Consider the following 20925-nt stretch of genomic DNA (forward strand, 5'->3'; position numbering starts at 1 on the left):
CAATTTACAACTTTTTTGATAGAGATCATGCAATCAGGTGAATCAAAGATAAAGGGCTGTGTGTCATTTGCATAGCAGTGGAGACAGATGACCTGCTGAAGGAGCCTTTAACCAGGCCAGGCTATCATTTCTACAGGAGAAATTTTACTTTTACCTTTTAAACAGCGTCATCTGACTGTCCAGCTGCCAAAATCCATATGACAGAAGAGAACATGATCAACATGTTGACATACATCTTTGAACATGGGCACAAAGCAGTCAGCTTATTGAGAAAGAACTAGCCATGCAGAGACAACTTTCAGGATATTTTTGTACCCGATTTTTTTGCAGGACACATATATGGGTGCCCGGTCCTTTAGCCAGAACTTGTTGGGGCTTACTACACACTAAGAGGAAGTCACTTCTCTGAGCTCAAACCGTGTCTCCAAAAACTCTCTATGCAACTAAACTAAATCTCAGTAATGGTTTGCAAGAAATGTAGTTTCTCTCCAAAGGTTAACTGTATGAAGTAGTGGGGAGTGTTTCTCATTTCAAATATATACAGGTTTCAAATTAAGAGGATTAAAGGGTGGTGGTAACATAAGTCAGACGCAGGACATGATGGAATGTAGATCGACTGGTAAATCAAGAGCTTTGTCTTCTGTCTCAGCTCCCTCTTCACCACAACAGTCTGGTACAATGTCTGCATTACGCTGATGCTACTCCAGCTCATCTGTCCACCTCACACTCAATTTTCCCAACTCTGATGAGCAATATCCCAAGATATGTAACTCACCCACAACCTTAAAGTAGCAATTCAATGGTTGGTGGCAGAGAACTATGACATCAGAGTTATAGATGATGGAGCTAACTGTATCTCCTTAATAGCAGGATGAACAGACATACAATTAAACCTAGAATGTTTTTAGTCTCATGGAAAATCTACAAATCCAGTGAGTTTTTTTTACATAAACTCAAAATAACATGATTCAAAAGTGCTATTTGTTATTAAAACTATACACTTTGCTTCCTGCCTACAGCAATATTTGTAAGACCATCAAAAGAAAAATCAGACTGTCCACCTTTCACATCTTATAAACGCTGTAAAGAAAAAAAGCTTTTAAAAGCTCTGCAAAAATATAGCAGCATTTTCCCCTTTGTGCCTGTGAATTGTTAAATGAGACACATTTTATATGGAACAAAGGGCAACTGGTGAGCAATATTCAAAGGAAATATTCAGAACGGTAATATTACAATAAACATTTTATATGTTAGAGAATTACACAGCATGCTTTGAATAGACAGAGAGTACCAGTGAAACATTGCCTTGTATTCTCCTTAATGATGCTCACCTCAAGGAATTGTTTTTTTTTTTACAAGTCCTTTAGAGGCTGTCAGTCAGGTTTGCCCAGTTTTACCTGCAGGAGTTTCTGTGGACTAGTGTTTGCAGAAATGAGCCTGTAGATATTTGTGAACTACAGCTATCATTGATGAGGAGTTCAAAAAGACAAATGCTGTCAGAGAAAATGATTCTGATCACTTTAAGAGTCTGATAGGCAAAATGGCACAAAGTTGGATTTTGTGTATTTTTGTATTTTCAGTTCCACTTACATGGGAGACTCTGTTCACCTTGGATTAATGGTGGATTGAGGAAACTATCAAAAGAGTGGAGTGTTTCCTAAGTAAACTGCAAATTGGAGCCAATAACGTCTGACAGTTGTAAATAAACCAATTCTTCCTGTATTTTGCTCATAAGGATCCAGTTGAAACTGAGGCTAAAGTTATTTATGTTACCTGCATTTAACTGCTTTTGTGCAGGAGAGGCCACTGGAGAAACAGTCTGATGGGAGACTTCTAATAACGTGCAACAGCTTTCCAAAAGGGCAGCCAAAGATCATCTTATCTGAGCCACTGTGGGCAGGTGTTCAAGGTCACAAGCAGCAGACTGAAGAAAAGATAGCAGATGAGATAATGGAGAACTACTGTCTAGGAAATCATCATCAGCTGCACTAACCTTCCAAATTGAACCTCCGATCTTTAGCGACATGGGACCATATTACTCTCTGTGCAATTCATTCATTTTTATTCATTTTATGAGAAACTTTTTTGTTCATAAATGAGTGAATCATGTTCTAAATGTCTGCCTGTGAATGACTGAAGACTAGATTAAGACTCAAGCACAGTCAGACCGGCCATCATGAGCATTGCCCATTATACATAAACTACAGTGACAGAGATGGGTCATCATCCGACTTTGATTTTACACCAGCTGACAAACGGACACCCCTGCAGACCAATTACAAATCTCCACCAGAGGTACGAATAGAACAGCAACAACACCTAACAGGTTCAAAGTCAAACTTCAAACTGTAATTCTGTATGTATGTGTTCTGTTTATACATGAGCTACTTTCATAGCTCAGGTTATATTGTCACAGGAGGATGAAATATGATCTGTGTTGAGTGTAGTTATTATGATTCAGAATAACTACACTGAACAGTGCAGTCTGAATCTGGCCTGCTGGTGACAGAGTGAAGAAGAAGTGGCTGTAGCACTGCACCAGTTTGTCTCTGTTATATCAGGAGTGTGACATGAGATCAGCAGCTCATCTATGTGCCAGCTGTGGTTTCACATCTAGAAGAAGTCTGTCGGGATGCAGCTGGTCGGGGAATGTTGGCAACAGCTTCTCTAAACATGAGATGCAACGCTGTGATCAGTGTTGCCAAGTCCAGTTATTATAAGCGACTTTGGGCTTGTTTTCCTGTAAAGTCGCTTGCAAATCTCATCAGTTGTGGGTAGCAGGTTTTTGGGCTTGTTTTCTAAAGTGTAGTTGTTTATTTACTGTTGCTTATGCATAATGTATATGTCTTTCATTTTAATCACAGTTCAAAAATTTAAGTTACTCAAAGTTTTTACGTTGACTGCATCTAATGTCAGTTTACTGCAAAGAAAAATAAATATATATTTATCCTGGTTTCAAGAGGTCTCTCATTACACAATGTGGCAGTTCAGCTGTTGGGCTGTTTTTGGGCTTGTTTCCATTGAGCTGGTTGCTTGTTTCTATCGCAAGATCTGGCAACACTTCAGTGCACAACAAAGTTTTGTGCACTGGACCATCCACAGAAGTGAACATTGAGAGCATGGAGTCACTGACTTTCTAATCCTCCTGTGTCTGTTTTAAATTGGTGATTCTACCTCTAAGTCCAGTTCTGATCCATGTTCATCTGTCCTTTTTTTTTTCTAAATCAGAAACAATCTTGCTCAGCTTCATGCAGTAACAGAACCAGGCAGACAGAGAGAAGAGAAGGGAGAAAATGTAAAGTGTAAAGTAGATTTTTTTTTGTTGATAGTTTATATAATCATTTTGCACACCATTCCATGTGTGACAGAAGCTGTACAAATAACACTTCTCATTGTCACTTATCTGCAAATGATGCCATTCACTCTGTGTTCATTTTATCTCGCTTTTATGAAATATGAGCATCAGCCTGTAACTTTATTGACTCTTCTGAAGAATAATTTTCAACTTAAAACTGTTAAAAAGCTAAAGTACACATCCACACAGCCTGCTCAAAGCATAGGGTTGAGAGAAGTGAAACTGAAAGGAGAAATAAAATGCATTAGGTCACCGTAAAGGTAGTGATTTGATTTTTTTTTTTTTTTAAGAATGGAAAAATAAATAAATCAGTAATTAGTATGACGTGTGCCTATTCGAAAAACTTAAAGGGTAAACAGAATGATGAATTATGTTTACACTTTGAACAGAAATTGGTGAATCATCAACAAAAAAATTAACCCCTAATAGTTCTGATGAATCCAGTCTTGCCTTTGGATTTTTGGTGTGTCAGTCACAACACATCCAAAGTCCACCTGTAGGGTTCTGGGAAATAGTGATGACATTTTTCGCTACATTTTAAAGACAACATTACTGATTTATTTCTCAATCCATTCGCTAAAAAACCCTAATGGCGTTAGTTTGGCCCTGATGTACAGTCATGCGCATTGAGAAAACTACAGATTTGCTCGTAAACTCAGTCATTATTTTCACCTTTTCTCTACCTTCCTCGTTTGGCACAGATTCATGAACGCACACGCAGGAAAAAAAAAACGTGAAAACACGCATGCACACGCACGCACGCACGCACGCACACCATCAGACTCCCTCCATTCTCCATCGGCTCCGCGCGCATCAGCTGGAGACACCAACCATCGATCACTCCACCTTTTTCTTTCTGGCCACACATCGTGACGTCAGTCCCCCCCTCTTCCCCCCTCTCCGTCTCACCTGAGCTCTTTACCTGCAAAGAAAACGTCTTGATGTGCTCTGGCGTCACGCACTCGGACACGCGCCCTGCGCAAAAGGAGTTTTGGAGCCGCAGCAGCAGCAAGAGGTCAGAGAAAAAAGGAGAGAGAGAAGACATTCCAGCCTCAGTCACTGCAGGCAGCTGAACTGAATGTACAGTGGTGAGTGTTTGAACCTCTTTATTCAACTTTTTAAAAGAGAAAAAGTGCATTTATTATCAGCAGCAGGTCACTTTTATTTTGTTTCAGGTTCCAGCTGGAAGACACAGTTACACCTAATGTGTGAATGTATGAATGACTTAGATTTACACTCCTTTTTCACATTGATATGCAATGTGACATAAGGTGCTGCCAGTGACATAAGGTGATCCCACCTTCTTGTTGTGCTTTAATATGTTTCACATTCATTTCAATGACAATGTAGGCAAGCCAGACTAGTTGGAATCCATTTGATGAATGATAATAAACCGACTTATTGCATAAATGTTGTGTTGCCAGCTGGAGTGAGACTGGAACATTATATAAGTTATTGCTACTCATTATACACTCTAATAAATAGTTTTTAAACAGTTTTTTGACTGCCTTAAATAGTCCGGGAGCAGAGACGTGGGTGCTGGTGAAGGGAAAAGTCTGCTGACTAAAAAGACAAAAAATTATATCCAAGTTGAGCCTAATTATAAATTATCTAATGACAACAACTTCCAAATGTTCATATGGATCCTTCTGCTGTCTGTTGCTACAGGTTTTTGATAAACTTAGAGGAACGACTCCCAAACAGCTGGAAGCAACAAACTAAACTTCACCTCTTCTTAATGTTTTGTCAAAAACTTGGAAGACCATCATTGGTGACTCTTGTTAATCTCACCTGCAGATAGTGTGCTCATTGCAGCGAAGTTATAGTTTTGCAGCTCAACTTCCAAGAGAGATGTTTTGTATATATGCCCTGGACAGCAACAGTTGTGTCTTTTGCTGCTTTCTGTGATGTTTCTGGACCATTGTTGATGTGCAGACGTTGTTCTGAATGGAGATAAAGGCTCTCTCAACATACTGCATGCAACTTTTTTTTTTCACAAATGAGGGGCTTTAAGGCTTCATCTGATTTGGTGTAAGATTTGTTTGGGCAGTGTGAGACAGAGCCTAAAAACGAAAGTCATGTGTCAAAAGCATGAAAGTCGGCAACTCTGCCAAAATTCGTCAGCCTTCTTCCTGAACTTCAGCTTAGAGACAAGACAGTGGCACACCCTAAGTTATCTGCTGCTCCATCAACAGCAGCCTGCTCCACACCTTATAGCCTTCTAAATAAATAAATAAATAAGATCTTGGGCTATTCATTAAATATTCTAAGCCTAACAATGTCACTGATTTAGTATTTTAACAGAAACGTAAAAAAGTAAAAATTTGAAATTGTCTTACTTTTTCAAGTTTGAATCTTTTGCAATTGTAAGAAAACACTAAGAAATGACCAATAGCCAAAAGACACAACTAACTACAGAGAAAGGTTTCAATCAGGTGAAAATGTTTATGAATAAATATCAATTTAATTACTGTATTTCATGTGACAGTACTCCTGGAGGATTAATGGTCAAAGCAGACACAATTTGTCATCAGTCCTTGTGAGCGTCTTTCTGATCCAGTGCCACAAAAATAAAGACACACCAGCAGCATGTTTAAAGAAAGCTTTTAATTTTGGCAAAAAGGTTCACATAACAGACTAGTTAGGTGAAATTTGGGTTAGGGGAAAGAGGATTGATGTTTTTAATTCTTGGAAAATGCCTGTTTCCTTTGACTGTTGGTTGGAGATGGGGCATGCACCCGACATTATTAGAAATTCTTTGTATCTCCAACCATTAAGATCAAACTGTTCAATTTCTTATTTCTATTTTTTGCCTCAGTGTAAGAATGCAATGCTGCTACTTTGTCCTTTGGTTCTGACCATAAGACTATCAGAGGTCATTTTTAGCGTTGAGTGGGTTCCAGTTTTACTTGTCTAATAAATGTGCAAATGATGCGATTCACTTTGACAGATCCAACAAATATCTGGATTCCAAAAAATAAAATGATGGAAGATCATTTAGCCGGCGAGCCATCCAGTCCAGGCTTCGTCCCGGCTGACTACATAGTCTTTGCGGCCATGTTGTCGGTTTCCATGGCAATAGGACTTTTCCAGGCCCTGAGGAAGGGGCCGAAGGACGTCAGTGCCGATGACTTCTTCACCGGCGGTCGCAGCATGCCAGCTGTGCCGGTGGGGCTGTCGCTCTGTGCCAGCTTCATGTCGGCCGTCCAGGTTCTGGGTGTTCCTGCTGAAGCTCTTCGCTACGGATTTAAATTCCTCTACATGTGCCTCGGCCAAAGTATCAACTCCCTGCTGACTGCTTATCTGTTCCTGCCAGTTTTCTTTCGACTTGGCATCACCAGCACCAATCAGGTCAGAACGAGCGTCCGCTTATTGCACCAGCTATATCAAGAATTGAATGTAATATATTAAAACAATGCTGACTGAAGAGAAAGCAACATAGAGATAAACACAGACAGAAAATGTATTCTACTGATCTTAAATTGACGAAATAATAACTATTGTTATTTGAGAAAATAATAATTGTTTTATCGTTCTTTAACAAATCAGTACATCAGATTTAGTTATGTTATTACATTTATACTGTTCTTCTGCCTAATATTACACTGTTAGACTGTAAAATGTATCTCACATGTGCCAAGATCACAAGCAAATTCTCAAGCTTATGATCAAAATCATGATCTTGCGGTAATAAAATACATAATAAATCACTGTAAACACTGCAAATCAAAACTTAAAGCCGCTTTAAGCTATTTTTGACCACTCTCCGACATACATATTGCAAGACTAAACTCATTTAAACAAAAGTTGTTGGACTTTCAGCGAACACAGAGCAGCTCATTGCAATTTAAATCAGAGTTAATATGGCTTAAGGCAGATCTTTGATAGTAATCTTGACCCAATTTCCTTTGGCTTCTATAAAATGTATTCATTCAAAGTTTAAACTAGCTACCACTAATCCAGTTCAGTTGCAGTTTTATGTTGTGCATTTCCTTAATAAATGAATTGCTCTATAAAACATCCACACTTTATATCCAACCATGCTAGAAATAGAATATTACATTTAATTTGTCATGTTCTGGTCATCTAGAAAAAACCCATATATTTCAGTTTTATGCAATCTGTTTGCAAACATGAAAATATCAGTTTGTATTGTTCGAAAATATATTACCCAATGAACAAGAGCATTGTGTTAGTTTTTAATGGTCAAATTGTCGTTTTGCTCTATGTAAAGGAGAATTATATCAGAGAAATGAGTATTAAACTAAACCAAAACCAATTTGGATGACATATTTGTAAGAAATTGCAGTGTGGAAATAGGATCAAGGATATCTCGGTTGAAATGCACCTGCGGGTCATCGCACATGTTGAATATAGGAGGTGAAGAAGGATGAGAGACGTGTGCAGAGATACTCTGTGATGTTCTAACTCCAGCCGTCTGCCTGTCACAGTATCTGAAGATGAGGTTTGGCAGAGGGATGCAGCTGCTGGGAAGTATCCAGTTTCTTGTTGCAACGGTAAGACAGACTCTGATGTTCTCTGTCACTCAGTGTTGTCAGATACACAGAATATAGCACAAGTAAGTGCAAACCCACACAATATCATTTAAATGCCAACAGGTTATGAATTGAATCATCTCTCTAATCGCATTATTTCACACAAATTGAACGTTTCACCTAAAACAAATACTTAAGAAAGATTTCCCAGAAAATGCTGGTTCCAAAGTAGAAACTCAATGGAAAACAGTGAACACAAATGTGACCACTGAAACACTGGTTTCAAAATAGCCTAACTGCATGAACATGTTTACAAAAAATAATCAATATTCCAGCATGATAACAATGCAAAGCACACTGCCAAAATCATAGAAGAGGTTCTATTGAAGAAAGAACGAAAGCAGAGACCTGGTGAGTTTGTCGCCTGACTTGAATCCAGTAGAACACCTTGGAGGCATTTAAATTTAAAAAGTAGAGCAACACAACCCCTGTGGCAAAGAGCAGCTGGAAAAAAAGAATGACCAAACATCTCTCCAGATGTTTGGTTTCCTACATGCCGATCATGTCGATAAAGGAAAAGTTCTTACTGTGACGCCTGTATTTTTACTATAGTGAATGAATACTGTGCAAACACCCTGCTGCTCAGCTTAAAGCCATGACTGAAAGATGATATACTGACGAATCATTTGACATTTAACAGATAATACACTCACTTGTGTACTGTTTAGTGAGGCTCAGTCTCAGTTTGCTTCAGGCATCAATGTTTGTTGGTGTGTTTAGTGATTTTCTTGTGTTTCTTGTTTCTCAGCTGCTTTATACAGGGATTGTCATCTACGCTCCAGCTTTAATCCTCAACCAAGGTAGGAGAGATCATCTGTAGACCCTCTGTTTGCATAAAATAATGACATGTTTTCATCTTTTGGTATTTTGGTTGTAGTTTCCACATTTCTTTTAATCATTCAATCCGTTTGAATGAACTACCACAAATCTTCAGTTCAGTTGCAGTTTTTTGTTCTGTATTTCCTTGATAAATGAATTCCTCTATAAAATTTAAACATTTTTTATCCACGCATGCTAGCAAGAGAAAATCATATTTAGTTTGTCATTTTTTGGTCATCTGGAAAAAAAAACATACATTTCTGTTTTATGTAACCTGAAAACTTGTGTGTTTTTGCAGCTACTGGACTGAATATGTGGGTGTCTCTGTTTTCTACTGGGATCATCTGCACTGTGTACACCACAGTGGTAAAAACTTATTATTAATATTCTCATCATTCATTGGAGCAGTTGTGCATTAACAAACAGCACTGGTCTCTGCAGAGATTGGCATGTTTATTTTAAAATGCTTTATATTTCGAACAAGTCTCATCCCTTTAATCATAAGGTGGATATGTACAACAAGTTGCTGCAATGAAACAAACATCTGCAGCGTTTCAGCAGCAAGATTGATGTTAATGAGCCCTTTTATGATTCCTGGAATTACAGAAAACTGGTTAATGATTTAATTTGAACCACCTTCCACTCTCTTAACTGGGATCAGAGAGGTGACATTATGTTACTTTAAAGTATTCAGATTACAATTTCGTCGTACTTTGTAACTTAATACCAGAAGCTGCTGAATGTAAGAGTAAAATGTTGCATTTTATTTAGGATATTTTGAATGAATTAAGAAGGAAAATCATCTTTTGGACCCCATGTAGACAGGAAACCTAAAAAATATCAAATTTTTGTCTAATATAAGAACTGACTGATTGATGTAGGTTTAGCCTGGTGTTGGAAGCACACAGCCAACCAACAATTATTTTTGTAAGATTAAGGGTATGACATTACAAACTGAATTTCAGGCATCATAACCTTTGAAGAAATGCACTGTTTCACTTAGATCACACATACACTATATTGCCAAAAGTATTTGTTCACCCATCCAAATAATCAGAATCAGGTGTTCCAATCACTTTCATGGCCACAGGTGTATAAAATCCAGCACCTAGGCATGCAGACTGCTTTTACAAACATTTGTGAAAGAATGGGTCGCTCTCAGGAGCTCAGTGAATTCCAGCGTGGAACTGTGATAGGATGCCACCTGTGCAACAAATCCAGTCGTGACATTTCCTCGCTCCTAAATATTCCACAATCAATTGTCAGCTGTATTATAAGAAAGTGGAAGTGTGTGGGAACAACAGCAACTCAGCCACCAAGTGGTAGGCAGCGTAAACTGACGGAGTGGGGTCAGCGGATGCTGAGGTGCATAGTGCCAAGAGGTCACCAACTTTCTGCAGAGTCAATCTCTACAGACCTTCAAACTTCATGTGACCTTCAGATTAGCTCAAGAACAGTGCTTCAGCAGAGAGCTTCATGGAATGGGTTTCCATGGCCGAGCAGCTGCATCCAAGCCATACATCACCAAGTGCAATGCAAAGCGTGGGATGCAGTGGTGTAAAGCAGCCGCCACTGGACTCTAGAGCAGTGGAGACGTCTTCTCTGGAGTGACCAATCGTGCTTCTCCATCTGGCAATCTGATGGATGAGTCTGGGTTTGGCAGTTGCCAGGAGAACCATACTTGTCAGATTGCATTGTGCCAAGTGTAAAGTTTGGTGGAGGGGGGATTATGGTGTGGGCTTGTTTTTCAGGAGCTGGGCTTGGCCCCTTAGTTCCAGTGAAAGGAACTCTGAATGCTTCAGCATACCAAGACATTCTGGACAATTCCATGCTCCCAACTTTGTGGGAACAGTTTGGAGCTGGCCCCTTCCTCTTCCAACGTGACTGTGCACCAGTGCACAAAGCAAGGTCCATAAAGACATGGATGACAGAGTCTGGTGTGGATGAACTTGACTGGCCTGCACAGAGTCCTGACCTCAATCCCATAGAACACCTTTGGGATGAGTTAGAGCGGAGACTGAGAGCCAGACCTTCTGGTCCAACATCAGTGTGTGACCTCACAAATGCACTTCTGGAAGAATGGTCAAAAATTCCCATAAACACACTCCTAAACCTTGTGGACAGCCTTCCCAGAAGAGTTGAAGCTGTTATAGCTGCAAAGGGTGGACCGACGTCATATTGAACCCTATGGATTAGGAATGGGATGTCACTTACGTTCATATGCGAGTCAAGGCAGGTGAGCGAATACTTTTGGCAATATAGTGTACGTTCAGTTGACGGTGGTGACAAAAGGCTAAATGCACCAAATATGGATGTTAAATGTAACATTCTAGGGCACCTGTATAGCTCAGCTGGCAGAGCAGTGGACCCACTGCTATAGTGGCTATAGTCCCAACACAGCAGGCATGGGTTTGAATCCAGCCAATGGCCATTTACTGCATATCATTCCCCCACTCTTCTACCCATGTTTCCTGTCTCTCCTTCCTTTATCATATACATTAAAGGCCAAAAACATAACTTTAATATATATAATAGCTATAGGTGGTTTTTAACACCAAGTTCAGTTTTAAAGACAAATTCTTATGTAATAGCATAAAAGCTGACCACATTATACACCGTGTCTGTTTGTCTCACTCTGTGCCCATCTGTCTGTCTGTCTGTCTGTCTCCTCCATCGTCCGTGTGCAGGGCGGCATGAAGGCTGTAATTTGGACGGACGTGTTCCAGATCATTGTCATGCTCTCAGGCTTCGTGGCCATTTTCATCCACGGCACAGTTCTTGTCGGAAGTCCTGCACGGGTGCTGGAGATCGCCAACAATGGATCACGCATTAATTTTGACGAGTAATAACATTTTCAGCCCATAACTACTTGGTTACATTCATGTCACTGTGAGGGCACATCACAGACCAGTTGCAAATATTTCAGGCTGGTAGTAGCTTTAATGAAAAAACAGATTGAAAGTAAAAACTACCAGATTGTTCACACAAAAATTTACTTCACTAGTAGCTGGCTGTGCCACTGAGACTGCTGAATTGTCATGTGACCCATGTATTGCACTCGACCGTTTGTTAACAGTCAGTTGTGATGTTCTTCATCAGTTTTGACGCCGACCCTCGGAGTCGCTACACCTTCTGGAGCCTGTCTGTCGGTGGAGCGATGGTTTGGTTGTCCATGTATGGAGTCAACCAAGCACAAGTCCAGCGCTACATCTCCTGCAGAACAGAGAAAGCGGCTCAGTTGTGAGTGGAGACCTGCTTTACAGTTGGATAAAGTTCACTTCAGCATTTACTCTTTTAGCAATTTTCTTTTTTTTTAGGCTGAGTTAAACAACAATGCAGCATCCTCCTATTGTTTCTGAAGATGCATTTGAGCATTTATATTTGTGTTCTCACAAGTTTGATAACCAACCACTGCATTTAACAAACTCCTTTATCAAGTTTAATATGATTTCATTGAAACAAAAAAATACATTCACCGAGATGACACAAAATGTGAACAAGCCATGAAAATGAAATGAAAAGATTGACTCATTTTTGCTTTCAGAGTAAAGTACTAAGGAGTCCTGAAAGCTGAGTTTCAGTCGTCATACGTTGTGATAACGTTTGCTTATTAGCTGTACCTCTCTGGTTTCTCTAGTCTCTAGTGCACCTTTTAGTTTCTGGTCTGATTCTCCTCAAACACTCATAAAATCTCACACTTCTTTCACACAACAGTTCAGTGATGCAACAATGACAAATTACGTCGCCTCTGTTACATGTCTTCATCATGTGTTAATATTATTTTTGCACATATTCATTCCATTCAGATGTCATGCTATCCTGCTAATATTTCCGGTCCTCTAAATTCAAAAGCAGGCTGCTAAACTCACAAAATTATAGCTTCATAAAATAATTTATGATGCAGACTCACTGATTCGAAGTCATTTGCCACAGGACATACATAATTTTACTGTCCTTGGTCTTGCAGGTACAGCACAATAAGAAGTCACAGACGTTTTTCTTGCTATTTTGTTTATATACAAGGTGGAATGTTTCACGATCATTGTAACTCTACATGGTTTTATTATTTACACAGGCATCTTGTGTCTTCGTGTTATTTGTTTTAGGGTGACATGTTTCATATTTCCTGGAAGTGAAAAGACAAACCTGCATACAAAACATCTGATATCATGTTTCAGCATGGCTTCTATAAAATTTCATGATGATATTCCCATGTTAGCACTGTGTTATGTTGACATATGATGAACAGTGTAAACGTAAGTGTAAACTGAGACTCTCAATCGTCATGTAATCCATTGTAACTGTATGAATTCATTATTTGATGAATACATGAACATTAATACTGCTCCATATCAGCTGACACCTTTTTTTTGTTCCCACACCAGGTTAGTGAGTCAATAGAGGAAACTGTGACCTTGAGTCACTCTAATGATATTTGCTTTTGATTGCAGGGCGCTGTTTGTGAATCAAGTGGGTCTGTACCTCATTGTGAGCAGTGCAACAGCATGCGGCATCGTCATGTTTGCTTATTACAACAACTGTGATCCGCTGAAGTCTGGGAGGATTTCTGCCCCTGATCTGGTACCTAAGCTAGCACTGATACTAGTTTTAATTTTCTGACTTCCAAGCAGTTTCTGGGGAGCTTTTCTTCTGTCACATTTCTATTCACTGTGGTTCACTATTCACACAGCAACATGATGTCCTGCACCTCTACTGAAACAGCACAACAATGGCTAGAAGTAGAGAGAACTCAAGCATGGCTTTCGTGCACTTTTTTTTTATAGTGCCATAAACTACAAAGAAAAAAAAAAGCTTTGATCATTTTTTTTACAAAAATAATTTAAAAAATGTTAATTTTAGCTGTTTACTCCCAGGTCAGTGCTCAGTGCTGAGCATAATTTACTCAGCAAACTGTGCTGAAAGCTGAAGTTTTTTGTAAACAGGAAAAACAATTGCACTAATATTAAACACACTAATTTGAACTTGTTTATTTTTACCTCCGTGCTCGTCTGATGAAGTATATGCCGTACTTTGTGTTGGACATATTCAATAATTATCCAGGTTTCCCAGGTCTTTTCCTTGCCTGTGCATACAGTGGGACTCTGAGGTAAGTCAGTCTATCTGTCTCTAAACCTAACTTAAGTCAGGCTTTTCCATCATGATACAGGGGATCAGCGTTGGAATGTAACTAAATACATTTACTCAAATATTATAGTCAGGTCTTGAATTGAGTAGCTTGTACTTTGCTTGAATATATGTTCTGTGTCTTCATGCTTCAGTTCCACCACATTTGACAGTGAATTATTTTACCTTTTATACCACAATATTTAGGATGTAATCTTTTTGGCTTGACCCCTCACAAAGAAAAGCAGTGTCTTTTTGGACTCCATTTCAGATATCTACAAGATGTTTGCAACATTTTGACTCTTAACTTTTCTGGCAGTTTTTTTTGAACGACTTTTTAAGTTTAAAGAGGGAAAATTGTCCAATATTGCACTAAAAACTGAGATTGGTCCAAAATATGATAACAAATTCATACAGAGAACTTGTTTATTTTTTCTGCCCCGTTAAACCTCCCTTACCACAAATGTATACAGTGATTCTTTGGAAACTAGCGGACTGTTGTAGCCCCTGTACTTTTCCCTAATTACAATTCTGAATGAGGGACTTTTGCTGAGAAATGAGTGTACCACTGCAGTGAACAAAATGTTGGCTATTAAATGCACTATGTGTACAGTTGAAAAAAAAGTGTTTTCTGTATCAAAAATATGGTGGCAGACACCTGCACTTACTGTAGCTCTGATATTTATTACTGGGGAATAAAGGATTACATTTGTTTTATGTAAACACCCTATGTCTTTTGAATAGCACGGCATCCACAAGCATCAACGCCATGGCAGCCGTGACGATGGAGGATCTGCTGCGACCTCATCTGCTCCACATGTCACAGAAGAAACTGATCCTTGTTTCTAAAGGACTATGTAGGTTGATTTTCACTGACTGCTGAATATTAACTTATTAATATATTATTAAGTACTCGTATTTCACTTTTGTTTTAAACCTGAGGCACTCATGACACACATGTAATAGTGGTAGTCCCAGGTAAATGCTATTGCTCATGTTTTGCACAGTTCGACTGCATTTATTCATGGTTTACGACTTTTCTCCAAGCATTCCTATATGGATTTGGTTGTATCACTGTAGCTGCTCTGTCCTCCTTCCTGGATTGGGGAGTTCTTCAGGTAAATATCTACATATTATTATACTATATGATGTAAATATGACCCTCATATTTGTAAAAAAAATTTAAAAAAAAAAAAAAATGCAGCAATAATAGAGCTTTTCAAGAAACATAATATGAATTGTCACAACTGCAGGTAGCTGATGAAATTATGAAACACAGAATAAATAGAATAATAGTTTATTTTTGCCATTTCTGTTTTACTATTTAATTTTTTTTCACAATTTCTTTTTTAAGTTAAACTTTAGGATTTTTTAGAAATTATATAAGATAAACAGAAGTGATCCAAATACAGACGTTTTGAACTCAAGAACTTTTTCTGGTTAGTTGATCTACTCAATTTCTGACCTCTGGGAGTCTTCATACTGAACTACTGTATAAGATTAGTTTTGTCTTCTGTAATAGAGTCTTATTTGTTTGGTTGATTATCCAGAGTTTGTCTTCTCTCTTCAGGGATCATTTACTGTCATGGGAGTGGTCAGCGGTCCGTTACTGGGCGTCTTTATTTTGGGAATGTTTGTCCCAGCAACAAACAGACTGGTGAGTGACTGATGATCTGCTGTTTCATATAAAAACTATAAGGCATGTCCATAATATGCTTTAAATCCTCATGTAAAGGTCAGAGTACTCAAATAATGGCTTGACGTGTATTTTTTTAAAAAAAATTTATTTATTTTTTTAACAAAAACTTTAGCAAGAGATCTTGGACTGAATTGCAAAATACTTTGTGAAAAGACTGAATCCTTCTCTCACAGTTTCTCACATAAATGAGAATGCATTCAGTGCTTTACCATCCATTCCTTAACTAAACCCACTTACCTTTAAATGCTACAAAATTTATCAGGAGGATTTCTATGTGGGAAAATTATTATTTTGGATCCATCTGTATTCATCAGACTAGCTGACTTTTACAGCCACAAAGCGTTAAAATGTGTTTTCTTACATCTTTAGTTTTATCTTTAAGTTAATCTGAACAACGTCACCTCTCTCATACCTCCCTGCCAAGTCTAATATTTTAGTTACAACATGCTGCCAGCATCAGTTTTGTTGCCAAGATGTCTAGAAGTCAGGAATGAATTGTTATCTATGTAAAACAGTAAATCTATTCATGTGAATTTCTCTTGAGCATGGCACCAGTTTCTGTTTCCTTGTGACTATTCAGTTTTTGTTTAACTTGTGCCAAATGTTTGACCTCCAATGACATTGTGTGAGAAGGCCAATAAGCTTGTTTTATCTATTAAGGAAACTTTGTATTTTCCATGTTACTTCCTTACTGAATCTCAGAAGTCTAAAACTGTCCACGACTAAACAAAACCATATCAGACCAATAACTTAAACAACATTCAGCGCTTCACACTGGAGCACCTGACTTTCACCCCTCAGCAGCTTTACATTGTTCCACTAACCAAACAGTTTTTCTTGAAAGTTATTGGAACGCACGTTTACTTCCTCAATTTCTTCTGTTTATTGAGGTCCAAATATGTGTCACATCCGATAAACAGCCTCGCATCTATATGACGTGTTACTGCCAACATGCAGTATCCTGGGTTCCTACTACATACCATGAGGAAACTCTTTTCTTCACATCTTTCCTGTTACAATATAAATCAAGAATACAGACAGGCTGCTTTACAACTGGCACTGTTGTCTTCTTTTCTTTTAATTACACAGGTTTTATCAGATCGCTGTCTTTTGCTTGCAGAAGAAGTCAAGAGAAATTTGTCAAAAATAACTGAAATCACCAAATCTCCAAGCTGAACAGGCAGTTAGCGTCTTCTCCATGCATCCAATGTGCACATCAGAGCATGCAAATGGGATAAAAACTAACGTATTGGATAAACAAGTCTCAGGCACTACTTATTTGGCTATAGATGCTCAACAACATTTCAACAGATGATGTTGAAATGTCTTCCAGGGGGCCTTCTCAGGGATTGCAGTGGGCTTCTGTGTGTCTATGTGGCTGGCTGTAGGTTCAACTCTTTACCCACCCAGTGAGGAGACCATGGGTGTCCTGCCCAGCTTCACGCATGAGTGTAACATGACCCTGAACAGTAGCTCCAACCAGGACCAACCCTCCATCTCCATCTCGCTTCACCGCAATGACTTTGGGTCAGTGAGTTCAACTACTGTCAGTTTAGAATCCTGTTGTTTACACTGGATTATATTCTGTGTGTTTATGGAACAAGAATCCTGCTGACAGTTTGTGCTAAAAAGAAAAATCAATCAACATTGCACTTTTTGAATACTGACAGATTTAGCTTGTTTTTTGTGATTAGTTTTAGTGTAACTAAGCTTTTAGTTGAAGTGATATTTTAAAGTGCTATGATACCAAAAGAGGAAAGAAATAAGATACAGTACTCCACAAAAAATGGGAACAATTTTCTTTCTCTTCTCATTTCCAAAACTAGGGGCCTGCATAACTTCTACTCCGTGTCCTACCTCTACTTTGGTGCCATGGCGACCAGTTCGGTCATCATCGTCGGGGCAATAGTGAGCTATGCAACAGGTAAAAAGACAAAAAAATCTTACTACACAAAGATCTGTGAAATAGGCTGCTGGTGTATTTGTGCAAAGTGAAAACTGCTGATTCACAATGAGAGATTATTCAGAACTTCTGTGACACAAATAACACTCACTCACCAGAAATTTACATTTACAGCCACATCCAAAGCCATCCAACATTATTGCAGTGCAATAAAAGCTTGTAAGCTTCCATCTTTAGTGGTGCTGTATGGGAGTATTACATTGTTTTGCTGATAGCTGAGCAGATTTTATTTTTCTCTACCACAGGACCAACAAAGATAAGTCATATTAAAGAGGGTTTGTTGTGGTGGGACTTGAAAAAAACGAAGGAGGTCCCGTCAGACCACAGCGTGAGTATTATACTACAAGCTTAGGGCCTGTGATTTTTTATAGATGCACCTTAATAGTATAGAGTGATGGTGGTCGTAGACCTAAAAGGTGTCTCTTGTGTTTTTCTCCCACTCACACATTTAGTTAGCTTTATATTTAGTGTCATATTCCTGCCATTTTGGAGGAAATTTGTTCGCATATGTCAGTTTATTATGTTGCGTTAAATCACACTTAGGGCTGTAAAATTGTGTAAGTTCAAATCTTTCTGTGCAATGTGCAGATTCCCTCAATAAATTTCTATTCTACTGGGTGCTCCCACTGCCTTCCACAATCTAAAGTCATATAGTTCTCTAAATGCATGACTAACTGCAAAATACCTATTTTGAAATTTTAATAAAACCATGTCTCTAGATGTAACAGTAGCATATAATAGGGCTTCCCTTTCATTTGATGATTTTTTTTCTTTGAGTTATGAATTTGTCTGTTTTGAGCAAAATTGCGACGTGCCATGTACAAATGTGCTGTCTGTGCTCGTTTTAAGGCTGGGACCATGTCCAGGATGTTTTCCTGCCTTCCCTGCACTCCTTGCCAGGATACATCTGAGATCTTGAGTAGGAATAATCAGCTAAAGGTATAAAAGACTCTGTTATGATCCCTGATTATTACTTTACAAACTGTCGTAAGTGAATAATGTCAGAGTAAAATGTAGAGGATGTTTTTTGTGGATGGTTAATATTAGAATGTCAGAAAGTTATGAGGATCAAGTCATGAATTACATGCTGTTCTTTATATTTGCATCTGCCATTAGTTCATGTGTGCACTGAAGAATATTAACATCCATTAGTTTTGCTGTTTTAAAACCAGAATTTTGGTCTTTTTTGCAGGAACTCAAGGCGGCAGATAAACCACAGATTGTCCCTTTGATGGATCTGTATAAAGTCAGAAATGAAAAGCAAAAACCAACAGATGATGGGAATATTAAGTCATTGCCTGGAGTTTAGGTGTTGGAATCACATTTACCCCAAATAGCGTGAATCAATCAATCAATGAGTAGCAGCAGTAATATTTCAGTCGGGTCTTTTTCCTCTTTCATTCAACACCTTAGTTTGATAAGTTTTTCTTGTAGGTTCCTATGCTGTGATTTAAACCCAAGGGAACTCTTCACACATCTATTACATAACGCAAATGAATAGGAGGGGGACAAGCATATCCCACAAGTACAAACTTGCAATGATTGATTTATTATTGCAATGTTTCGGTGCTAGATTTTCATCCAACGAATAGTGTGGTGCTGAGCCAGAAACCAACTTAAATAGAGAGTGGCTCCGACTTTGCCCCCAATGAACAAACTCTGCATAGGCTTGGGAGGTATGAAACATCACAAGAGAAAAACAGAGACACTCACTGTTAAAGATGGCTTGTGGTTTTGCACCAAAGCATTTGCTGGATGAAGGTCAAGCACTGAAACGTTGCAAGGATTAATTTATCATTGCAAGTCAGACAGTGTTTTGTACAGGTTCCTAAGCTGCCGTACATGTGGAGTTACATTTTGGCCTTTATTACTGTGCCAAAGAACTGCAAGTATAGACCGTAATTAAGTACCACTTGATGTGATGAAAGCTTGTCATCAGGACGTTCCCTCTGGTATGTTCCCTATCTGAAACAATGCACACCTGCCCTTCAGCCACTGTTAGCAGGTCTGTGACAGGTAGCAGGTAAACTGAGTCTGTGTTTGGACATTAACGGTAAAGCCTCTGCTTTCAGTTTAATGGAATGATCCTCCAACTTTATAGTTAGTGTTACATATATATAACGTGGAGGGATTTTGAGTAATAGCTTTACACTTTACTATGTTGAACATGTTAAAACTGCCAGAAACATTTTAATCCACAAGTGTAACTCTCAAAAGAAGAGAGGCGAATAAAAGTATTTTTGCTAAACTCGGCCCATTTGCGACTGTTCATATTTATGTGGCTGCTACTCTTACACTGAAACAAAATGTTTGTCTTCTAATTAAATGTTGAATTTCTAAGTAAATGTCACTCTTTTGATACCTGAAGGAGGTTCTGCTGTCACTCTACATTTGCGATGCTGTTACACTGTGGTTAAGCATTTACTGTATCCTATGATTCCCAGATGTTGAATGTAATTATTGAATTTGTCCCAAGACAAATGACAGTTTTTTGGGTTTTTTTTAGCAGTTTGCCATATAAAATGTGAAAGAAACCCCTTCTGTCTTTTTTCATGTAGGTTTTCGACTTTTAAACAGCATTTCGAACAATGACAAATAAAATATATTCCACATTTCTACGTCTCTGACTGCTTTCATGCATAAAATCACTCAATGTGAACAAACAACAGCTAGTGTACTGGAAATTGGCTGCATTTTTTGGGAATATACTAGACTGTACTACACACCAGATAAATAAAGATACTATATTTATTTCCTTGGGTAATTTAGTTGATAGCTCATATAACCTTTAAGGATAAAAGAACTGGAAGCCCCTCTACTAATAATATACCTGAAACGACATTTTTTTTCAGCCATTCAGATAAGCTACCTACCCCTGGCGCTTCACTTTTGGAAAACGAAACTTTTAATTTAGTAATACACTTTCTTTTTACCACCATTTAACATCTGTATTCTCAATTTCCAGGCTCATCTCAGTAAGAACAAGAAACTTAGTTCTATCCCACTATAAAGTGTATTTAGGTATATTCTGGTGTGTGCTGACACCTGGTGATGACTTAAAAGTCCCTTCATGATCTTTCTGAGCACACATGGCTGCATCCATCATGGCTGCCACATATTCACGCAATCAAGAAGTACAAAAGCATTTCATATCACATGATGGTCATTTATTGCATTTTTCGTAATCTTTCATCCATTCTGGCAATACAAAAGTAAACATATCTTCCTCCCTTTCTTACAATAAGCTGGTAGGCCTCCTGGCTGCATGTCTGTCTCTGATCTTGTGCTTCTCGCACGTTGGTCCTGGATCTCTCGGCTCCTCCATGTTGTTGTCTTCAGCCGGAGCTTCACCACTCGTCCGCGGCCCTGTTAGAGTCCTCGTCGGCTACAGCACAGTCCAGCCGCTGAA

General features: G+C 38.6%; 1 protein-coding gene across 1 annotated transcript; it reads left to right on the forward strand.

Annotated features, from left to right (window-relative positions):
• The first annotated feature begins 4223 nt into the window (after positions 1–4223).
• On the forward strand, positions 4224–20131 carry slc5a5 (solute carrier family 5 member 5). The gene is made up of 17 exons (XM_023282295.3): positions 4224–4443; positions 6306–6706; positions 7807–7872; positions 8660–8711; positions 9029–9096; positions 11418–11572; positions 11830–11970; positions 13182–13311; positions 13749–13837; positions 14599–14711; positions 14902–14972; positions 15425–15511; positions 16887–17080; positions 17380–17477; positions 17762–17844; positions 18366–18455; positions 18709–20131. The coding sequence occupies exons 1-17, from the start codon at positions 4434–4436 to the stop codon at positions 18823–18825; spliced, it is 1965 nt and encodes a 654-aa protein (XP_023138063.2). The 5' UTR covers positions 4224–4433; the 3' UTR covers positions 18826–20131.
• The last annotated feature ends 794 nt before the right edge of the window (positions 20132–20925 follow it).

This window comes from Amphiprion ocellaris, chromosome 2 (genome assembly GCF_022539595.1).
Source record: "Amphiprion ocellaris isolate individual 3 ecotype Okinawa chromosome 2, ASM2253959v1, whole genome shotgun sequence".
Classification (NCBI taxonomy): Eukaryota; Metazoa; Chordata; class Actinopteri; family Pomacentridae; genus Amphiprion; species Amphiprion ocellaris.

Bases quoted from the DNA above. Each gene is read 5' to 3' on its own strand.
- slc5a5 (XM_023282295.3), top strand. The intron at 8,712-9,028 runs GTAGGAGAGATC...GTGTTTTTGCAG, and splicing joins AGCTTTAATCCTCAACCAAG to CTACTGGACTGAATATGTGG. The intron at 15,512-16,886 runs GTGAGTGACTGA...AATGTCTTCCAG, and splicing joins TCCCAGCAACAAACAGACTG to GGGGCCTTCTCAGGGATTGC.